Below are 21,952 nucleotides of genomic sequence, written 5' to 3'. Positions count from 1 at the left end.
ATAGCATTGCTGAGAACTGGAGGCTTAGACGGCCCACCGCGGGGGCGGGGGGGGGTCAGAGAACGGCGGGAACGTGTTTTTGTCCGGAGGACCCAGTCACGTGAAAGACAACGAGGCAGACCTCCCAGGAGTCACGAAGAGCCTGGGGAGTGGGGGCTTCTAGAAAGTGCTGGATCCTCCTTCCCGGTGTCACCAACCGCGAGGGAGCCTGCAAGTGGGGGCGGGCTGTACTTGAGCTGGTGTCACGCAGAGGGGCGGGGCGGAGCGGAGCAGGAAGACGGAGAAAGGAGGGAAGACAGGGAAGATCACGAAGAAAGGTGAGGGGAAGAGAGGGGACCTAGGGCCCGGGGTGGGGCGGTGGGCGTGAGCAGCGGGGGCGTGGGGAGACCGCAGCCGCTAGTGTGTGTGTGTGTGTGTGTGTGTGTGTGTGTGTGTGTGTGTGTGTAGGGGGCAGCTCCGCTCGGAAGCACTCACCCGCACAGGTGAGCCCACAGAGGTGACCGTGGCAGAGGTGGCCCGGGGCAGTGTCTTTCTCTGCTGGCTTTCCTTCCCGGGGTCCTGGGGACGTGGGCTGGGCAGACCCCCTTCCCAGGCTCCGCCGCAGCGCCGCGTCTGATCTCCAATCCCTCCCGCTAGGCTTCTCTCCAGGTGCCTCCGATTCCTGCTACCCCGAGCTGGGGTGCAAGCTTGGAGTTTTGCAGGCGGCCTCTGCATAGGCCTAGCCTTGGAATCTAGCTGGCTGATTCTGGGTCAACCTCCCCTCCCCCAACCCAGGCTGGGTCAGGCTGCCATTGCCAGAAGGCTTGCCCAGATGCCCAAAGGAGGATGGCCCCGGGTCTGACTGTGCAAAAATAATCTAACTTGGCTGTAGGTGGCAAAGATTTCCTAGGATCTTATTTCCTAGAAAATCAGATTCCGGGGACCACTCTGACAACTGCTGTTCTATTACTCAGACACCCACCAGTGTGCCCTGGTTCTGTGTCCTCATCCCTCACCCCCATCCTCAGCCACAGCTCGATAGCTCTGCTCGACTAATAGGTGACAAAGCCAAGGCCCAGACACTTTCTATTCCTTGCCTCAACGCCCAGGACCCGCAAAGAAAGTCAGAATTAAAACTGGAGTGTCATGGGGCATTGTTCCAGATACCTTTAACACGGCACTCAGGTGGCAGAAACAGGCACATCTCTGTGGGATTGAGGACAGCCTAGTCTACCTAAAGACAACTACGGTGACTTAGTGAGACCCTGTCTCAAGGGGAGGGGTTATATGGAGGGTGCACAGTCAGGTTATTATACCCACCTTCAGTATCGAACACTGCAGGGGATCATGTTCCCTGACACTAGGCACCCAAAATGTTTGCTCCCATTTCTTGCCCACGGAGTCACTAATGGAGCAAACACGATTTCCACTTTGTAGGAAAGCCAATGGGGCCCAGGGCTAGTGGGGAAGAGGAGGCTCATGGTCCACCTGGTGCGTGTCCATCCTTGCCAGCCCCAGGCTGTGTGGTCACTGTTGATGGCTCCTTCAGTAATTCCCCGGTGGCTGCACCGCCCCTTCACTCCCAGGCATTTTCTTGACCTATGGTCTTCTTCTTAGCTCATCGATATTCCTTTGGGTTCAATGTTCACATTCCCCGGCACTCTTTGTAGATGACCGTGGCCAGGTCCCCTGCTTCACCGTTCCTCCTGGTGATGGCAGTTTTCAAATTCATCTCTCCAGCCCTCCCCAATCTGAAATTCCAGACCCAGATGCTCAACTATTTCAGTCTTTACTGGCTAATTCCAGGGTTTACACACACACACACACACACACACACACACACACACACACACACACACTCAGGCACTCAAATCCAATATTTTCAAACCCAAATTTCTTATCTTCACCCTTTCCAATGAGGTCTCAGTTCGAGTCTTCAGTTTCTTATCTAGACAGTTTAATCACTGTCAAAACTTGCTGTCCTGCTCCCGGACAGTCCCCTCCCCCATCCTCTTGAAAGCTCAGGACTGTAGTGTCCTGGGGGGGGGGTCTGCACACCTGACAGGCAGGACACACCTTTATTCCTCCCCTCCCTTAGCACCCTGCCCTTATTCTTGGACCTTCTCCTAGTGAATGGTTATTGGCTTACCCGACATCCCTTTAATCTGTGCTCTCCTACAGTGAATTTATCTTGGCCTTTGTCGCCTCATACTTGGCATGCCATAGACACTCAGCAAACATTTGAATAGTTATTAACTTTTAATAATGCTTTGAGATGTTTTAAAGACATAATTTGTAGGCAGTAAAACATGTGCACAGAGTGGCATTTCATGCCACTCGTAAATCAGACCTGTCACTGTGTGTGAGTATGAATGTGTGTGCGCGTGTGTGTATGGGGGTGTGCATAGGTGTGTATTGGGGAGTCGTTAGAAACTGAGATTGTAGGGACTGAAGAGAGAGCTCAGCAAGCGAGAGCACATACTGCTCTTAGGGAGGACCCAAGTTCAATTCCCAGCACCTACCTTAGGTGGCTTATAGCTGCCCGTATGTAACTCCAGCTCCAGGGGGATTTGACTCGTCTGGCCTCCATTAACACTGATTCACCTCACATAATTAAAAATTAATAATCTTTTTTTTAAAGAAGGACATTGAGAGTGTAGGGTTCATAAGATGGCTCCACGGGTAAAGGCACTTGCCACCAAGTCAGACGACTTAAGTTTGATTCCCGGGACCCCCATAATGAAAGAACTGACTCCTACAACTTGTTCCCTGACCTCCATGTGTACGTGACACAACACACCCCCACCACACCCCAAAAAACAAATAAAAATTGAGTTTACAGATGGCTGCAGACCAATAACCAAAGGAAAATAAGTTCTCTAAGTTAGTGCCGTGGATAGGAGGGGTGGGGGGAAGCCTGGTGTATACATGTTCAGACCTGGTACAGTGAATCTCCTCTGCTTTCCTTAGTCAGCAGGCCAAGGAGCATTGAGAGCACTCAACGGGCATCGAAGTAAGGACGGCGTCATCATGGCCTCGGTGTCCACTCATGGAAACCAAGAGAAGAGTCCCCACTTGCCACCACTGAGCAAACAGGTATGGGTGCGCTTGAGATTCTGAGGAAAACTATCACACGAGACTGTCCTTGGTTAATCATCTGACTGACGTGTGTGTGTGTGTGTGTGTGTGTGTGTGTGTGTGTGTGTGTGTGTGTGCAGGTGTGCAGGTGTGTATGGGGGTTCCTGTACATGGAGACCAGGGATTGATGTTCAGCATCTTCCATGGTCACTATCCACCACTTTTCAATGTTTTTTATTTTTTTTATTTTTTTTTGATTTTTCGAGACAGGGTTTCTCTGTGTAGCTTTGCGCCTTTCCTGGAACTCACTTGGTAGCCCAGGCTGGCCTCGAACTCACAGAGATCCGCCTGGCTCTGCCTCCCGAGTACTGGGATTAAAGGCGTGCGCCACCACCGCCCGGCTCAATGTTTTATATTTATTTCTATATGGTGAGTGCTGCACCCATGCGCATGCCGTGGCAAGTGTGTGGAGATCAGAGGACACCTTGCCAGAGTCAATGAATCACTTCTCTCCTCTTACTGCGTGGATCCAATGGATTGAACTCAGGTCATCAGGCTTAGTAGCCCGTGCCTTTACCTTCTGAGCCAATTCACTAGCACTCACTTCAGTTTCTGAGACAGGGTCGCTCAGTGGACCTGGAGCTCACTGATGCAGCCAGACTAGCTAGCCAGTAAGTTACAAGGACGCCTCTGGCTCAGTTTCTTTCGTACTGAAGTTACAGACACATGCTACCTCACCCAGCTTTTCAAGTGGCTCTGGGAATCCAAACTCTGTTCCCCGTGTTTGTGTGGCGGATACTTTAGCAACCAAGACAGCTCCTGAGCTTCGAACACCTTTTCTCAGCCCGGCCCTTGGTCAGGTGGATGCGGGGAAGATGGAGTAAGGAGGAAAATGTGTTCAGGCTCTCCTGAAGAGCCTGTTAAGGTTGTGTTTGCAAACCCTTTTCTTTATCCCTTCCTGTTCAGCATCCAGCTTAAATCTCTCACCATAGCCAGTGGCTGAGCAGGTGTACCGAGGCTGTGGTTTGTCCCTCACCGAATGACACAGCGCCTTATCTTCCCATTCTTGTGTCCCAGGGTTATTATTCTGAACATATGCTGCTGCGTGCTGCTTTTAGCCTAGCAGGATCCATAATTGCTAATTAGCCGTCAGATTGAGAGCTCAGATGCTAGCTTGTGGAGAACGGGTGTCGCCGCCGTTCAGGAGCATCTGGATGAGAAGGAGAACAAGTGTCTGATGGCTTACTGGAGTCCGTGTTCTCTGGAGTCAGCTTTGCAAGCTGGACACGGTTTCCAGGAGGAGAGGACGTTTAAGCAACAAAGTACAGGCGAGACGGACAAACAGATGACAGCAGGTCACAAGGAGAGGCGTCTGGACACCTTAGCTGCCCCTGTGAAACAGAGAGTTGTAAAACATTCATGGCATGACTGAAAAGGATCTCTCAAGCCCCATCTGGACACTTCTTTCTGATCTCAAGTGCTGGATTCACAGAAGCTATGGTGGTCAGGCCTGAATGTATGTGTGTATCACCCTGGACATGTTGGAGGTTTTGTTTCTGCCGTGGCTACAGGGAAGACAAGAAACAAATACAGATATGGCTTGATTTACAATGGAGTGTTGTCTCAGTCAACCCCACTATAAGTTGAAACCGTTGTTGGTTTAAAATGCTACTGGGAAGCCCTAGCATGATGGTCCCCTGCAGAGTGCTGTGGATGTGACCTTGTGATCTCACTGCTAACTTGAAGCCAGCATCATGAGAAAATACCAGTGCTGCATATCGTTAGCTCAGGACAAGTGTCAGCTTCAAAATGTAGTTCCCACTCAATGTGTATCACTTTCAGAACGTGTGTGTTAGTTATGGTTTCTGACCCAAAGCAAGTCAGGGAGGAAAGGGTTTATTCTTTTTACACTTCCACGTCACAGTTCATCATCAAAGGAAGTCAAGACAGGAACTCAAGCAGGGCAGTAGCTGATGAAAGGCCATGGAGGAATGCCACTTACTGGCTTACATGGCTTGTTCAGCCTGCTTTCTTTTGCTTTTTTTGTTTGTTTGTTTATTTCAAGACTGGGCTTTTCCGTGTAGTTTTGGTACCTGTCCTAGATTTTGCTCTGTAGACCTGGCTGGCCTCGAACTCACAGAAATTCGCCTGCCTCGAGTGCTGGGATTAAAGGCGTATGCCACCACCGCCCTGCTATGAGGCATTTTTTTTTTAATTGAGGTTCCCTCCTCTGAGATGGCTTTAGCGTGTGTCAAGTTGACATAAAACTAAAGTAAAATAACAATCTGAATCTCTGGGTTGGGGAGATGGCAAGATGCTCGGGGGGTTGGTAAAATGCCTGCTGCATAGCATGAGGACCCGAGTTCACATCTCCAACACCTTCATCAATATCCAGGTGCAGCACACCTATAATCCCAGTGCTGGGGAGACTCGGGTAGAGAGAGCCTCCCTGAGGCTTGCTTGCGAATCAGACTAACTGAATCAGTGAGGTTCAGGTTGAATGAGAGATGTTGTCTTTAAAAACAAAACAAAACAGGACAACACACACACAAAACAAACAAAAACTAAAGAAAGAAAACACAGAAAGAGATAGACACACTGTCAACCTCTGGCCTCCACACATCTGCATGCATACTTATACACACACACACATACACACACACACACACACACACACACACACACACACACACACACACACACAGTATGAGCCACTAAGTCAGGGACCATCTGCATTTACCCTGGAAATGGGGAGGAGGGCTTGCCCTGAGGATCCGAAGTATAGACGGTACCACCAGTTGCCTGTCCCACTGTGTGCGTGGCCGTGGCTGCTGATCGTGGCTGCTGAGTCACACTGACCTCTGCATCTCTCCACTGTGTTGTGAGGCGGTGCAGCGACGTGAAAGACAGAGGTTACCAGCTTGCACTATGACAGAAGCATAGGCACCACAGGATCCTTCTGCCCTGTAATTGTGTGTGTTTGCCAAGTGTGAAAGCGATGCCTGGGCCGTGAAATGGTGACCAGCATCCACATTGACAGCCACAAGAGAAGAGTCTTTAAAAAAAACAAAAACAGTGCCAAAGTCAACAAATCTGCCTTTACCACGGATGCCACAGTGAGCTGGAGCTTAACTAGGCAAAGGAACAAGACAGCATTGTGATTACAGTGAGGCCAGGGCAGCCTGGAGCAGAGCACCGACCTGGTTGCTTGCGGTACTCAGCTGTTCTGCACACCCTGATCACTGAACAGCCCTGTCTCTCATGCGGAAATTCCACCTTGGCCAAGTCTATGCGGCGAAGCCAACTAAAAAGCAGTGGCTAGTGGCCATGGGTCGGAGCTGGCAACCAGGCAGGAGCAGGCGCCATCCCATTTCCCTCCAGAGGGAACACACTGGAGACTTTGCTGGCCTCAATGTTTTGTTGCCTGGCTTTTGTTTATTGGTTTACTTTGAGGTAGGATCTCACTATTTAGCCCAGGCTATCCTTGTGCTCAGGATCCTCCGGCCTCAGCCTCGAGGGTGCCTGAGCTCTGTTAACCCACACTGTCTTTCTCCACAGAGCCTGCTGTTTTGCCCCAAATCAAAGCTGCACATCCACCGAGGAGAGATTGCCAAGATTATCCGAGAGTGTCAAGAGGAAAGTTTCTGGAAGAGAGGTACTCACACCCTCTGGCTCTTAAAATTAACAGTTTAATAATCAACAATTTAATAACAAATAAATGATTCAATTTAATAAATTTACTAAGTAAACCAACAATTGATGATTTAATAATTAATGTCGCAATGATAGAATACCTCCGTGTCCTATTAGGATAGAATCATGCTGACCAATTAATTTTGAGCAGGAATTTTGCCTAAGTCCCTAAAGAACTATGGTTTTTATGGAGGTTTACCGTTTGAATCCATGCTGTTCTCTTCAGGCAGAGATAATATGCAGTTATTCAGCACTCTACCTCACCCAGTAAAAGCAGATGCATGCGTGACTCTTCCTTTCAGGGAAGCGAGAACACAGGCCACGAATATTATATAACATGTCTTGCCACCACAAAGCAGAGCTAAGTAAATTCCACCCGAGTCTCAGCTCAGATGTGGTGTCAGGCTTGTCTGGCCTTCAGCCCACAGCCTCACACACAGGGAATACCTCAGAAATGTTTGTTGATTGGACTGGAGCTGGCGGCATCCATCAATCCTTCTCTCTACATTATTATTTTCTCCTGAGTTGCTTCCTCATCCTAGGATTGCCTTACATAAGACAAGGCTGTGAATTCAGGCTGTATTAAAATCCCTTTTGGTTTAATAAATTCATAATAGAGAGTGGCATAATGGAACCTATTCATCCAGCCCAGTACTGTGTACATTATTGGCAGAGGCGTAATTGAGAAGACTGCAGTATTCTTGACATCATCAACATTCAGAGTCTGTATCAACCACTTATAACGTGGTATCCAACATGCATCACTGTGGTTATTGATTGTTTTTCTAGAATCTCGTGTCGTTTCTGATAAGCTCTGAGCCAGGAGTTTAACTGACCTGGTAGATTTACATGTCAGTTAGCCTGCCATATCGGACTCGCCTCGGTTGCTAGGAAGGCTCTTGCTTTTGGAAGAGGCCATCTGACACATTTTGAGAAAACCGGAAACCTTTATGCCAGACTCTGTAGACTACATTAAAAACCTTAACTAAACGATGCATGTGCTTCTCGGGAGTGGAGCCTGTTTCTAATCTTCAATGTGCCTCTTTAGGCACATATCCAAAGGAGGGACAAAAATGTTATGAAAGACAGAAATGAAAACAGAAACAGCAGGAACCTGCCCCTAGATTGAAACAGATTGGACATCCAACACAATGCATAATCCTTGATCTTCCACACTGGAAAAAAACCTGCAGCTATGAAGGACATTCTTAGAGTAGCTGGAGAGATTAGAATATAGATTGGGCATTAGTTAATATCATTCCTCTAGAGTCTTAGTATTCAAACAGAAATTTTTTGACTATGCTCGTGGTCTGGTGGTTGTTTGGGGGACATTAACTTGATTTTAGAAGCTACCTGTTAAAATATTCAGTTATAAAGAGTATTGGTGTTTGCAAATTTCAAATGGCTCAGAAAAAATAATGACAGAAATACAAGCAAAATATAGGGATATATCCAGAGATACATAATTAATGCATCTAAAAGAAGGCTCTACAGAAGTTCATGGTATTGCTTTTCAAAACTGATGTAGGATTAAAAACATCAAAATATAGCTGGGCAGTGATGGAGCATGTCTTTAATCCCAGCACTCAGGAGGCAGAGGCAGGCAGACCTCTGAGCTCGAGGCTGGCCTGGTCTACGAAAATGAGTTCCAGGACAGCCAGGCTACACAGAGAATTGCTGTCTTGAAAAACCAAAAAAGAGAGAGAGAGAGAGTGTGTGTGTGTGTGTGTGTGTGTGTGTGTGTGTGTGTGTGTGTGTGTATTATAACATATGTATTTTCACACATATATTTTACATATATATGTAAAAGTAACTCCCACATTTACAGCTAAGTGAACACACACTAAGAGACCCCTGTTGGATGTAGCCATTGGAGTCATGTGTATATAAAGTGCTCCGTAAACACGGATGTCAGAGATCGAGTTGAATGTGAGGTGTCACTTCAGATTAACGCTGTGCACCAGGCTGAGCAATTGGGATAAATCCTAAAAAAAAATTCTCCATGTAGTCTTTTTTTTTTTTTTTTTTTTTTTGGTTTTTTGAGACAGGGTTTCTCTGTGTAGCTTTGCGCCTTTCCTGGAACTCACTTGGTAGCCCAGGCTGGCCTCGAACTCACAGAGATCCGCCTGGCTCTGCCTCCCAAGTGCTGGGATTAAAGGCGTGTGCCACCACCGCCCGGCTCTCTCCATGTAGTCTTAACAAAATATTTGTTGACTAGTGATATACAAAGTGAATAACGCTGAGTATGGTGACGCACACCTTTAATCCCAGCACTCGGGAGACAGAGGCAGGTGGATCTCTGTGAGTTCAAGGCCAGCCTGGGCTACAGATCGAGTTCCAGGACAGCCAGGGCTACAGGGCTGTCTGGGAGGGAAAAAAAAGTGAATAAAACTCACTGCCAAGTTAGGCAAGAAAAAAAATCTTAGAATAACTATCCCTGATTTCTAGGTGAGGGGCTGAGTTGCTCGCCTTTTCAAATTGTGTCTGGTGAAGATGTGCATGCGTGCATGGGAATGTCTTACGGTTTAGAGTTAGAGGACTGCTTACAGGAACTGATTCGCTCTTCCCATCACGTGTGTCCTGGGGATCGGGCTCAGGTCACCATGCTCGGAGGAGATGTGTTTGTACCCGCTGAGCAATCTCACCTGCCCCAGGGACCATGTGTTAAGATGCCAATATTGAGGGGATTTGTTTGTTTGTTTTACAGCTCTGCCTTTTTCTCTTATAAGCATGCTTGTCACCCAGGGACTTGTCCACCAAGGTAAGAGTCGGTATTTACTAACCCTTTAACTTCAGAGAGCCCAGTTTTGTGGCCTTTCCTGCAACCCTGGGACATTTATTTTATTGGTTGAAGATTTTTGTTTCATGCGGACATTTGGTTGTTTTTAGCTAATGCAATGAGTCTTTTTCTGTCCCACCAGCCAGCTCCCGCTTCTTATTAACTATGAAAGCTCGGCCTATAGCTTAGGCTTGTCCGACTAGCTCTTATAACCTAAATTAACTCATTTATATTAATCTATGTTCGACCACGTGGCTTTTACCTCTCTCCCATTCTGTGGGTCTGACTCGTTCTGCGCCTGGCTGGCTTCTCGGCCTCTCTTCTTCCCAGAGTCCTCTCTGTGCCTGGAAGTTCCATCTATACCTCCTGCCTAGCTATTGGTCACTTAGCTCTTTACTAAACCAATCAGAAGGCACCTGGGCAAAGACACATCTTCACAGGGTACAAAAAGATTATTCCACAATGAGCTAAAGCTTCTCTCTCTGCAAAAGAATTCCTCACCTCTGGAAAGACTGAACGTATTTGACTACTTGATAAAGGGAAATTAGAATTACAGATGCTGTTAAGGTTGTTAGCTGACTTTAAAATAGATTGTCATTGATTTGTTTTTCATCTGAAGAGGGACTGTAAGTGGAGCAGGGGACCTCGAGGCATAACTAGAGAGACAACAGGTTTGGACTCAGCATGACTGGCTTTGAATACCAAGGGAAGGGCCATGAATGTAGTGGCTAGTGTCCCTGTTGCCATGACTACAAAAGCAGCTTAAGGAAGGAGGAAGTTATTTTGGCTCATTGGTAGCAGGACAGTGAGGCACCTGGTCACATTGTGACTGTTATTGGGAAGCAGAAAGTGGGAAGGAAGTCTGGTCAGGCTATGAAACCTCAACAGCCATCTCCGGAGACTGTTTCCTTCAATGAGGCTCCACTCCTGAAGTTTCTACAACCCAAACAGCATCCCCCTCCGGGGACCATGTGTTCAAACACATGAGCCTGTGGGGGTCACATCACACAAACCACAACATTGAGCTAAGGAGTGTGTTGGGGGCTCGTGTTTTCAGAAAAGAAGGCAGCCCATTGAGAACTGCAGTTACCACCTTGGCTTGTCCCTATACTGAGTTTGGACCTTTGACCTCAAGACCTGTAAGATAATAAATTCACATCACTTAAGCCTCTGAGCTGGTGGCCATCTCTTATGGCAGACACAGGGACTCCAACAGTGCCTGTCTCTTAGAGAAGTTCCTGTGTCTCCCAATGGACCTGACACTCTGTAAGGCCATCTTATCGAATGCTGCTAATTGCCATGATTTTTAAAATGTCTAGGAAAAAAAAAAACTTTAGTAAAGATAGATATTGATAAAAGTAAAAAAGGAAAAAAAATCAACGTCTTTAAACATGAGGGGAAAATATCCTGTTTCTTTTTCTTATCTTTCTTTTCTTTTTTTTTTCCTCTGGAAGATCAGCATGTCACATGTCTAAGAAAATTCCACTTTGTTTGTTGTTATCCATAAAGGTCTTGTATGAAATATGATTGCATTTTTATATATTGAAGATAGTCTTTTTGTAGAAATGAATTCACCAATTTTTGTTCAATTATTTTTGATGCAGAAATATGGCCAGAATCTATGGAATGAGGCCTTATAAATATCCACTTACCCCTAATCTATCCAACCTCTTGCGTCTGTGTTATTCAGGGTTGTATGTTAGTTTCCTACAGCTGCTAAAATAAATCACTGTGAGCACAGTAGCTTAAGATAGCATACATTTATTATCCAGAGGCCACAGTCAGAAGGGGTCTCACTTGGGGCTCAAGAGATGGCTCAGTGGTTAAGAGGACTGGCTGCTCTTCTGGAGGACCTGAGTTCAATTCCCAGCACCCACATGGTGACTCACAACTATCTATAATGGGATCTGATCTCCTCTTTTGACATTCAGGTGTATAGGTAGATGGAGCACTGATATACATAAATAAATTTTTTTAAAAAGAAGAATGGGTCTCATTAGGTTAAAATCAAGATGGGGTACAGTTGTGTTTCTCCTGGAAGTTCATCTCGCGTGCCCCCAACCCCCCCCCTTCAGCTTCTAGAGGCTACCTACGCTCCTTGGCTGGTGGCATCCTGCTATGTCTCCAAAGCTAGCTGTGATGAGCCAAGCTTTTCCACCTCTGATCTCCTCAATGCCGACCAGAGGTCATTGTGATTATGCTTAATCCACCTGGCCCATTCAGGACCACCTCCCTACTTTAAAATCATCTGACTAGGCAACTTAATCCTACTCTATACTATTCATTCCTTTCTGTAATATAATATATCCAAAGTTGCCAAGGATTATGGTATGGGCATATTTAGAAGCTGGCTAATCTGCCTAGTGCCTAGCACAAGCTATAATGTTTTCATTTAAAAATTATGATGGGCTTGACACCTGTCTTCAATTCCAGTACTTGGGAGCAGCAGAGGTGTGTAGATCATCAGCCTGGTCTACATAGCAAGTTCTAGGACAGTCAGGGCTAATAGAGACACTGTCATAAATAAATAGATAAATAAATAGGTAGATAGATAGATAAAGAGTTGATTTATATACTGTGAACCTCCGAGTTGAACTTATTCTGTTGAGTTAACTCTTTAGTAGAGCATGGTGACTAGTCTCTTTGAATCCATTTCAATTGGCCTTTAATTGTGGATTCCATATTGTTGACTACATGTTAAAGCCAATATTTACCATTTGCCTGAGATGGCTTCAGAGGGTTAACTTTAACCACAGGTTGAATTGTAACTCTTCTAAAATCATTTCTTCAGATTAGTAACATGCACACCTTAGAGATGTTATAGCTTAAGCTTGGATGTTTTCCTTACAAATTTAAATAAATTATTAAATGAAATAATACATTTCTATATTACTCTTCAGGTTATTTAGCTGCTAATCCAAGATTTGGATCATTACCTAAAGTTGCACGTAAGTCATAAAAACAGATTTGGGCTGGGGAGGTAGCTAGGTGGTTTGAAGCACCAAGGCCCCGAGTTCATTTCCCAGCATTAAAACAAACTGAAAAAGCTGATTGATTTGGACAAAGTTTATAAGAACTGAGGATATGAGTGTCAGCTTCCGCCTGTTGCCTGGACTGACTCTAACAAAGCACTCTCCATTCTCCACCGCTGGCCTGCAGTCTCCTGGTTCACCCCAGCACTTTCTGATCTGCAGGTTAATGGCAGGGACTTGGGCCAGTGTCATCTTTAAAGCGTGAGCAAAGACTAGCAAGATATATACAGTATTCTCAGTATCCTTGAGAGATAGGCTCCAGGAGCCACAGGTACCCATTTCTGCAGGGGCCTAAGTCTCTCTTATAAGTGATGGGCATTTACATCTGATGGTGCACATCCTCTATCTACTTTAAAGACACTCTCCAGGTCCCTGTAACACACAATACAATGCAAACACTATGTGTGTGGTTGATGCATGACATGCTTGGGAATGATGCACAAAAGGCCAGTACATGTTTGGAATAGATGCAGATTTTTTTTTTTTTGAATTTTTTTTAGTCTGTTGTTGGTTAAACACACAGCTGTAGAACCTGTGAGTGTGGAACCAATGGCAATAAGATTGTCAACAGCAAAGCCTTTGAGTGGCAGGCTCATTAGGGAGTTATGTTTGTTCTCTTCACTTAATCAGTCTTTAAAAAATGTTATCTAGAGTACACATTAAAAAGTGAGTAATTTGCCGGGCAGTGGTGGCACATGTCTTTAATCCCAGCACTCGGGAGGCAGAGCCAGGCGGATCTCTGTGAATTCGAGGCCAGCCTGGGCTACAGAGTGAGTTCCAGGAAAGGCTCAAAGCTACACAGAGAAACCCTGTCTCACCGCCCCACCCCCCCCAAAGTGAGTAATTTACTGAAATGTCTAGGTTTCTTCTCCTTGGTACACATAGATGGTTTATGTTAGAAGAATAATCCAGTTTACAAATTGAGTCTCACTTCCAGCTAGGGGAACAGGTTGAAGATTTCTCCTACAGGAGGTTTCTCCTCTCTATGACTTATTTTCCAGAGGCAAGAGAGGAAAAAAAAAACCCCAGCAATGCCACGAGGCTTCACCATCCCGTGACACAGAGCTATTATTACCTGACCCAGACCCACCCTCCCTCGCCTGGCAGCCTCAGCTGTTGGTTTGACAGCGGGGTCGCGCCCTGGATGCCCACGCAGGCACAGCCCCAGTGTGTGCTCTGCCCTGGGCCTCCTCATGTCAGCTCAAAGCAGAGACCACACCTGTCCTTAGTAGAGGCTTGTTTTACTGGAGACGTGACTGAGCTGTGTTAGGAAGGTGGAGGCAATGGCTAATGGACAGGACTCTGAGCTTTTCTATGAACTGTCTGTGTCTCCTAACCTGCTTTTACAGTGGCTGGTCTCCTGGGATTCGGCCTGGGGAAGGCTTCCTATATCAGAGTGTGCCAGAGTAAATTCCACTCCTTCGAGGATCAGCTCCGGGGCGCTGGTTTCGGTCCCGAGCATAACAGGTTTGTCGTCTGGTGGGGGGATTGTAATGAAGATAATTATAAGAAATGGAGTAGCCAGGTGTAGTGGCAACGTCTTTAATCCCAACACTTGGGAGGCAGAGGCAGGAGGATCTCTGTGAGTTTGAGGCCAAGCAGCTTGGTCAGTCTATATAGTGAGTTCCAGGACAGCCAGAGCTATATAGTGAGACCCTGTCTCAAGAAAACAAAAAACAGGCTGGGTGGTGGTGGTGCACGCCTTTAGAGGCAGGCGGATGTCTGTGAGTTTGAGGCCAGCCTGGTCTACAGAGCGAGATCCAGCACAGGCACCAAAACTACACAGAGAAACCCTGTCTCAAAAAAAAAAGGAAAACATAAAACAAACAACAAGCAAAGTGAAAGATTACTCTCTGTAATATTAAGCACATTAACAATTTTATTGCTTGAGAAAAAACTCTTTACCCCTCAAGCTTTGATTTATTACTGTTCAATTTTAATATTTATTTATTACCTAACTTAATCACCTATTTCATTTACTTAATGTGTGAGATTTAGTGAGCACCTACTACATTCTGGGCCTTGTATAAATCTCTGAGGAATTCCTTGGTGAGCAGATGTGTCTTCTGTGGTAGCACAGTGGCTCAACATTTAAACCTTCTTCCTCACTGTGGAGCTTCTCAGAGCCCTTAATATCACACACACATCACACACATACATACACGCACACAAACATACACATGTGCACACACACACATATACACACAAACATACATATACATACACATTCACACACGTGCACACATTCACATGCACACATATACACACACATACACACAAACATACACACACACACACACACATTCACATACACACACATATACACACGCACGCACATACACACACACAAACATACACACACATATACACACACATAAACACACACACATGTACACACACATTCACACACACACACGCACACACACATACACACAAATGCACACACACATACACGCACGCAAACATACATACACACACACACACACACACACACACACACACACGCACAATGTATCCTGATAGCTATAGTTATTCTCCCTGGGGAGGGACATAAGTAGTAGGGCTAGAGTTTACAGTGTGCCCTGTGCTCCCAGGGAACTTGGGCTGAGAGCCAGGTTCTACCACACTTTTCTTAAACTCAAATCTTCAGGTTTCTCATCTGTCCAAAATGATGACCAGGACAATTTCCCCAGGGTGTGATGGGGAAAGAAAACGCTTATTCATGACACTCGAACAAGTACTGTTTCTACTGTTGTGCCACAGAACTAGTTGGGGACACATTCCTCTAAAGACCCCTCACTTGTCACAGCTGATGTCTTTTCTTGTTTTCTTTTAGAGAGCATCTCATGTAGTCCAGGCTAGTTTCAAACTTGCCCTGCAGTCCAAGGATGACCTTGAACTTTGTATCCTGCCCCCCTGGGAACGCCTGTTGTGTGAGCCTGTCCAACACCAGCACTGTAAAGCCTAGTGTGTGTGTGTGTGTGTGTGTGTGTGTGTGTGTGTGTGTGTGTGTGTGTGGTGCTGGGGTTGAACACGGAGCCTTGGGGATGCTAGGAAGCACTCCACCGGGCCGGTCACAGTGTGTTCTGCTTGAGGGGCAGCAGATGTCAAGGTCAAGTTGTCCTGGCTGTGTGACTTTAGAATGCTGCGGTCCCTGGTCTGGTAGAAGTGGATAGACTCTAGCCATCATCCCTGTCCTGTAAGTCACATGCAGTTGAGAACTGTGCAGAGATTCTCAGAAGACATTGGTGGCTGAGGTAATATATTGTGTACCCTAATAAAATTTGCTTGAAGATTAGAGAACAGAACAAGTCACTAGATTAAGCATAGAAGCCAGGCAGTAGTAGCACACACCTTTAATCCTAGCACTCGAGAGGCAGAGATCCATCTGGATCTCTGTGAGTTCAAAGCCACCCTGGACTACATGAGATTGACTCAGTCCAGGAGAGAAACAGAGCCAGGCAGTGATGACACACACCTTTAATCCCAATACTTGGGAGTCACACGCCTTTAATCCCAGCACTAGGAAGACAGGAAATGGTGTGGGTGGGCAGAGAAAGGTATTATAAGGCTTGAGGAGACAGGAACTAAAGTCTTTTGGCTGAGGAAAGTGTTTCAGGCTGAGGAGTCCTAGAGGTAAGAGGTGGCTTGTTCCTTTGTCTCTTGATCTCTCAGGCCAATTTGTTAGGGTACACAATACATCACCACAGGTGGCTGTAGGTAGACAAGACTTCAGTGTCCCATTTGTTTCCAAACCCTGACATTTCCCTTGGTGGGTACAAGGCCAACAGAGAGGCATTGACTCTGTGTTTACGGACAACTCCAGTGCCGCTCCATCCTTGCAAAGCTGTGTTTTGGGGTCAACTTCCAGAGTAGCTGGCCCACGATTCTGGTGTGTACAGGGAAAACAGAGAAAGGCATTGTCAGCAAAGCAGGCATTGTGTTGACTCTTTTCCTTCCTTCTTCCATTGTGGGACTCTTTCTTGCTGTGAACCCAGTATCGGGTTCTGGAACAAGGATGAAATCTGCATTTCCCAGACAGTCTCTAGACATCGTTCTATACTTCATGTCCATAGAAGGAAGTGGTTGAGGTTAAATGGTCTCTGGGGTCCCTTTCAGATTGACACTCTGTCAATCTGTATTGCCCGCCGGCTTCTGGCATCAAAAGCCGCACTGTGGGCTGCCTTATGGAACGAGGTAACCCGTGGCTGAGCCCTGTGTGAAAGGCCACTACCCTCTCTTCTCAGAGGCACTGAGTCACAAGACCATTTGATTTTCTGGTGAACTAAAAGGATGGCAGGCTCCTCACGAAGTTGCAGTCCAAGAGAAGGTGGTGTGTACTTTTATTATTTTTTAGACGAGAACCTCACTTAGCTCCTGAGCTCTGGGACTGCAGGAGTACACCATCACACCTGAAACATTTTACGATTTATTTTTTGTTGTGGTAGAAATTACTCCAGTGATTCAAGGTCAAAGAGTCATGATGTTTATTTAGCTTGTGTGTGTGTGACTCTGTGCACAAATACAACCATCTGTTTCAACATAAACATCATTATTGAATGAAATTTGGCTAATTGTAACCCAAGAAACAACTATTGTCGGGCGGTGGTGGCGCACGCCTTTAATCCCAGCACTCGGGAGGCAGAGCCAGGCAGATCTCTGTGAGTTCGAGGCCAGAACTAACAAGTGAGTTCCAGGAAAGGCACAAAGCTACACAGAGAAACCCTGTCTTGAAAAACCAAAAAAAAAAAAAAAAAAAAAAAAAAAAAAAAAAAAAAAAAAAAAAAACAACTTTTTTTTTTTTTTTTTTTAAAAAAAAAAAAAGGAAGCCAGTGAACTGTAGAATCGAAAATGTCTCTACACATTGCTTGCTCTGATAGGATGAGAGCTTGGAGATGGCTCAGCCACTGAAGGTTCTCTTTGTGCTATCATGAGGACCTGAGTTTGGGTCCTAGGGCCCACCTAAATGCTGAGCATCCAGCCTAGCCTAATCAATAAGCTTCAGGTTTAGTGAGAGACCATGACAGCCATTGTCGACCTCTGGCTTCCACGGGCACCCACACAGCAGGTACACCCCCATGCCCATGTGCACATGCCCATGCAAACACATACCTATGGCACGGACACACACAAAGAATTCCCACTGTTAAAGTAAGAGTCACCACCTGTTTCTGCCTCTCTTCTAGGCACTGCCTGCTCACCTGTGAAGAGTGTAAAACCAGGCGTGGATTAAGCGAGAAGGAAGGGTCACAGCCATCTGCTTCCTAAACCAACCTGTCTGTGGTTTTCACTGATTTCTAAACCTCTGAATTTGTACACCTTTAAACTTTCAAGTGTACTTTAAGATAATATACTTCTACTGAAACAGAAAAACCTTGTAATTCTCGCGTTCCTTGGAAATGCTTATGGTGGAAGGCTCTCGACTGACTTCAGCATGGCCCGTTCTTCTGTTCTTTAAGAACATGTTGGGAGTCACCACACACTACGCAGGAAATGGTTACACCCCACATGGCTTAAAGCTTCCTGAGAGAAATTTGAATTTCTTTCAATCTGCTTTTTAATCTTTTTTTTTTTTTTCCAGTGATTTAAGTTCTCTGGTAGGGAAGAGGAATTAATGATATATGGGAAGCCATGACCCAAAGAAAATTCATGTATTAGAACTAGAAATCCAGGAAAGATTGTGTTTTAGTACTAGAAGTCCATCCTCAAGTCTAGGGGCTGAGATCTGTAACTCAATGGAAAACATTCCCTGTGAAAGGGTCACCATACAAAGCAGCTTGGGTGCTCAGCGTGACTTGGTGGCTCATCACAATCATGGAGCTGTAAAGTGCCCATCGTCTGTAGGTGATCTGTTGGGCTCATGGGTACATTCTCATGGTCAGCACTCAACATCGGCTTCTTTTTACCAATTATTTGTGGCCTCAGAGAAAAAAGACAACTTCCTAACCTGTTCTCCCAGGGAGCAGCTTACTGGAAGGAGAACCGGAGGACTGAATTAATCCTAAAAATGAGAAACTCTTGGGACTTCCGGGAGCTCAGAGGCAGCCAATGCGATGGATGGCACAGGTTGTACTTCTCCAGACAATCTCTTATTGGAAAGTGTGGTTCTTCCTTTTTGAAGTCTTTTTTGCTCTATGACCGTTGGCTGAGCCCTGGGTGAAAGCTACCCTTGCGTCTCTGCAGCTTCTCAGGAAAATGCTTTGTCTACAAACCACCATTTAAATATGGGGTGGGGGTGGGGGGCTGCTTTTACTCAATATGTCTGCAAGCCTGGACCATGGAGGTAGAAAGGGAAATTTCATCAGAGGTTAATATTTGATGTGAAATCATTTCATTTTAAGCGTCAACAACACTTGGAAGTCTATTTTTGTGTGAACATTAACTGAATGCAATGGAGTGGTTGACAGAGTTGATTTTTATATGACAGTCAATAAAATCCTATTTCTGAAAATCAAAAGGCAGAGCCGGTATGCTAGCGTTTTCTTCTTTCGTTGTGTTGGGAGTTGAGTCCAGGACCTTGTGAATGCTGGGCAAGTGTAGGAGGCACAGAGGTCCTTGTGCTCACAGATAAGCACGAGGGAACCTGGAAAGTTAAACATGGGTTGTTCCTTCAAAGGGGATTCAGAACATGTCATCCACCCAGAAGGCTGGGAATGGATGTGTTTAATAGCCTGGTGACCTTTGTACTGCGTGGCAAGACCACACCAGATCCTGCCTTCAGCCCTTATCATGAGGTTTTGCCGTCAATCTACAAACCCATCTTTATGGAAGGTGTCACACGTACTTTACAAAAAATTTCGATGCAGTCGCTTCTGATCTTTCTTTAGCTCACTTTGTTCCTCAAGGAAATTTATGTGTGCTTTATTGTACACACAGAATTGAATTAATGATCACCAGGAAACTTTCCACCAAGTTATGCTGTGCTTGAACATGCCTAAAATAAACTGCTCGGGGCCATACTCCCAAAGTTTGATCCAACACCAACTACTTAGTTGTGTTGAACCGAACAACCTTCTTCTCTCCCTCGGATTGTTACTCCACTGGCTGTAGTGGTTGCAGAGATACCCCCTTCCCACTCCTCCAATCCCCCCCTACACACACCCCACACACACTGCAGACACTATCAATAAGCTACACCCCAGCCCCTGACTTTATGAATGCAGTTTAACTTTGGCTCTGACAAGAAAAAGTTGGTGGTTCAGCTAACCCAGCTCTTGGCCACAATGTAGAATTTGGCACAATCACTTCTGCCAAGGCAGAAAGGTATCTCTCAGGAACCAGAACATTGTCACATTGCTGAGCATAACCAATCAATGTTACAAATCAGGCTCTGGCCACCGGGGAAAAACATGAGTGTCACCACCATAAATAGAAACTTTTTCTTTTGTAATTGTTGACATCTCAGTCAAACAGGGTCTATGGCTTGGCCTGTCTGCTTTTCGTTAAGTGAATCGTTGATTTCTTGAAGTGGTTTCCTATGGTGATCTGCCTTGGTGTGAGAACTAGTCTACAGGGAGGAAACTGGAAGGTTGCCCAGTAGGTCTTGATCATTCTGCTGTGGATCTTCAGTACCCACCAGGAAGCGGGCGTCTGGGGCAGAAGTCTGCCATGGGGTGTCAGGAGCAGTGTCTGTACTTTTAGCAATCACCAGCACTCACCATCAAGTGGGCTGTAAACTCGTGAAAGAACTTTCACGATGTGGAGGGATAACAAAACAAAACAACAACAAAACTTAGCAAGGGACATCAGGTTAAAACTGCAGATAAACTTGCAGGAAAGCAAAAATCAGTGGGACAAAGTGGTAAAAACTGTCCCTAGCCAGCTCATCCGGAGATGTCCATACGGGAGAATGAGAGCATGAGATAACCCATTAGGATACCACTCAGTTCACGGTGTCCTGGTCAAGCCATTGTATGATGAAATATCTTAAGTCACAACTACATTTAGTAGACCTAGCCTACATAACAGTACACCCAGGCCCACCCTAATGGGCTAAGAACAATGCCTACAGTTGGATAGGAGTCTAACATAAAGCCTGTTTTATGATAGTCTGGAATCTATAAATCCATCTCATAGGATCTCTTGGACTCTGTAATGGATTGAGAAGCAAGACGCTTTCTTACCCTTATCATAGAAAATAGGTTGAATCATCTTAGCTTGGAGACCACATGTGTATTAAAGATAACTAATTGCTGTGGAATATTCCTTTACACTGTGTGGAGATGTGTCACTGTAACTGGTTTAATAAAGAGCTGAATGGTCAATAGCTAGACAGAAGGTATAGGTGGAACTTCTGGGGACAGAGAGGTCTCGGGGAAGAAAAGTGGAGTCCCCAGCCAGATGCAGAGGAAGCAGGACATGCAGGATGAGAGGTAAAAGCCATGAGCCATGTGATAGCACGTAGATTAATAGAAACGAGTTAATTTAAGTTATAAGAGCTAGTTAGAAACAAGCCTAAGCTAAGGCTGGGCTTTCATAATAAGTCTGTGTGTCATGATTTGGGGGCAGGCAGTCCAAAAAAGCCTGCTACAATTAATGGAAATTAAAATGTGATGTTAATTTACTTACTTTACCCCTGGATGTACCTAAGAAGAGACAAATTTGCTATCTAAACTGACAAGCCTGTCTCACACATTTGGACTTTGTCTTGACAATATAATGAAATGTTCTTAGCAGAGCTTGACATTGAGGGAAGATCCTTGTTCAGCAACCAAACATGAAAGTAATTTAAGGTGTCCTATCCTTGGAGCACTCCAGGGATATCTTTAGAGTGCATTTATAACCTTCCAGGACCAAGCTTAGAGGCATCCAGGATGGCCCAGCATTTGCATACCATTGCAGGGTTCCCTACAACAGCCTCTAACAAAACTAGGCTGTCTCAAAACCCTGACAACAGGATTGCTTACCTTATACCAGAAAGGCTGGGAAAGCACCAATCAGCACGTGCTGTGTACCCAGGCAGACTTTGAGGGGTTCCTGCTGGGAGACCTAATGTCCTTATGAGATTATCTAAAACAAAGAGGCAATCAACAGAGACTACAACGAGGGTCCCCCCTGCCCCCCTCCCCCGTGTGTGTGTGTGTGTGTGTGTGTGTGTGTGTGCGCGCGCGCGCGCGCGCACTGAACACATTGGTGACAGGATCTAGCGTGTTTTCCTTACTGAAGAGACAATCATTGTGAAAATTTTGAAGGCACAAGCACAGAGTCAGAAAGTGAGCAAGTATGAAGCTTTTTAAAGTACTAAGAATAAAGACTTCTATTTGGGGGAAAGTGTGTTTATTTCTTGGCTCATAAATAAAATGTCTAGAAAGGATATTTAAAATTTTCAAGCAGGGCATAGTTCTATGAACTTTTAATCCCAGTGCTCAGGAGACAGTCAGGTGAGTTTGAG

The 21,952-nt window shown here is 45.7% G+C and overlaps 1 protein-coding gene across 1 annotated transcript; it reads left to right on the top strand.

Moving 5' to 3' along the window:
- The first annotated feature begins 211 nt into the window (after window positions 1-211).
- Ociad2 (OCIA domain containing 2) lies at window positions 212-19,018 on the top strand. Its single transcript, XM_028860134.2, has 7 exons — window positions 212-317; window positions 2,950-3,075; window positions 6,616-6,712; window positions 9,458-9,511; window positions 12,430-12,477; window positions 13,911-14,028; window positions 17,748-19,018. Exons 2-7 carry the CDS (start codon window positions 3,010-3,012, stop codon window positions 17,827-17,829), a joined length of 465 nt encoding a protein of 154 aa, XP_028715967.1. The 5' UTR covers window positions 212-317; window positions 2,950-3,009; the 3' UTR covers window positions 17,830-19,018.
- The last annotated feature ends 2,934 nt before the right edge of the window (window positions 19,019-21,952 follow it).

Source organism: Peromyscus leucopus, chromosome 10, assembly GCF_004664715.2.
Source record: "Peromyscus leucopus breed LL Stock chromosome 10, UCI_PerLeu_2.1, whole genome shotgun sequence".
Lineage (NCBI taxonomy): Eukaryota > Metazoa > Chordata > Mammalia > Rodentia > Cricetidae > Peromyscus > Peromyscus leucopus.
Note: the sequence above shows the minus strand (reverse complement) of the source record. Positions and strands in the feature narration are given on the sequence as shown.

What these genes read in the sequence shown, in the direction of transcription:
- Ociad2 (XM_028860134.2), top strand. Translation starts at nt 3,010, where the DNA reads ATGGCCTCGGTGTCCACTCATGGAAACCAAGAGAAGAGTCCCCACTTG. An exon ending in CCAGGGACTTGTCCACCAAG is followed by an intron (nt 9,512 to 12,429) that starts GTAAGAGTCGGT and finishes ATTACTCTTCAG; the next exon opens with GTTATTTAGCTGCTAATCCA. An exon ending in TTCGGTCCCGAGCATAACAG is followed by an intron (nt 14,029 to 17,747) that starts GTTTGTCGTCTG and finishes CCTCTCTTCTAG; the next exon opens with GCACTGCCTGCTCACCTGTG.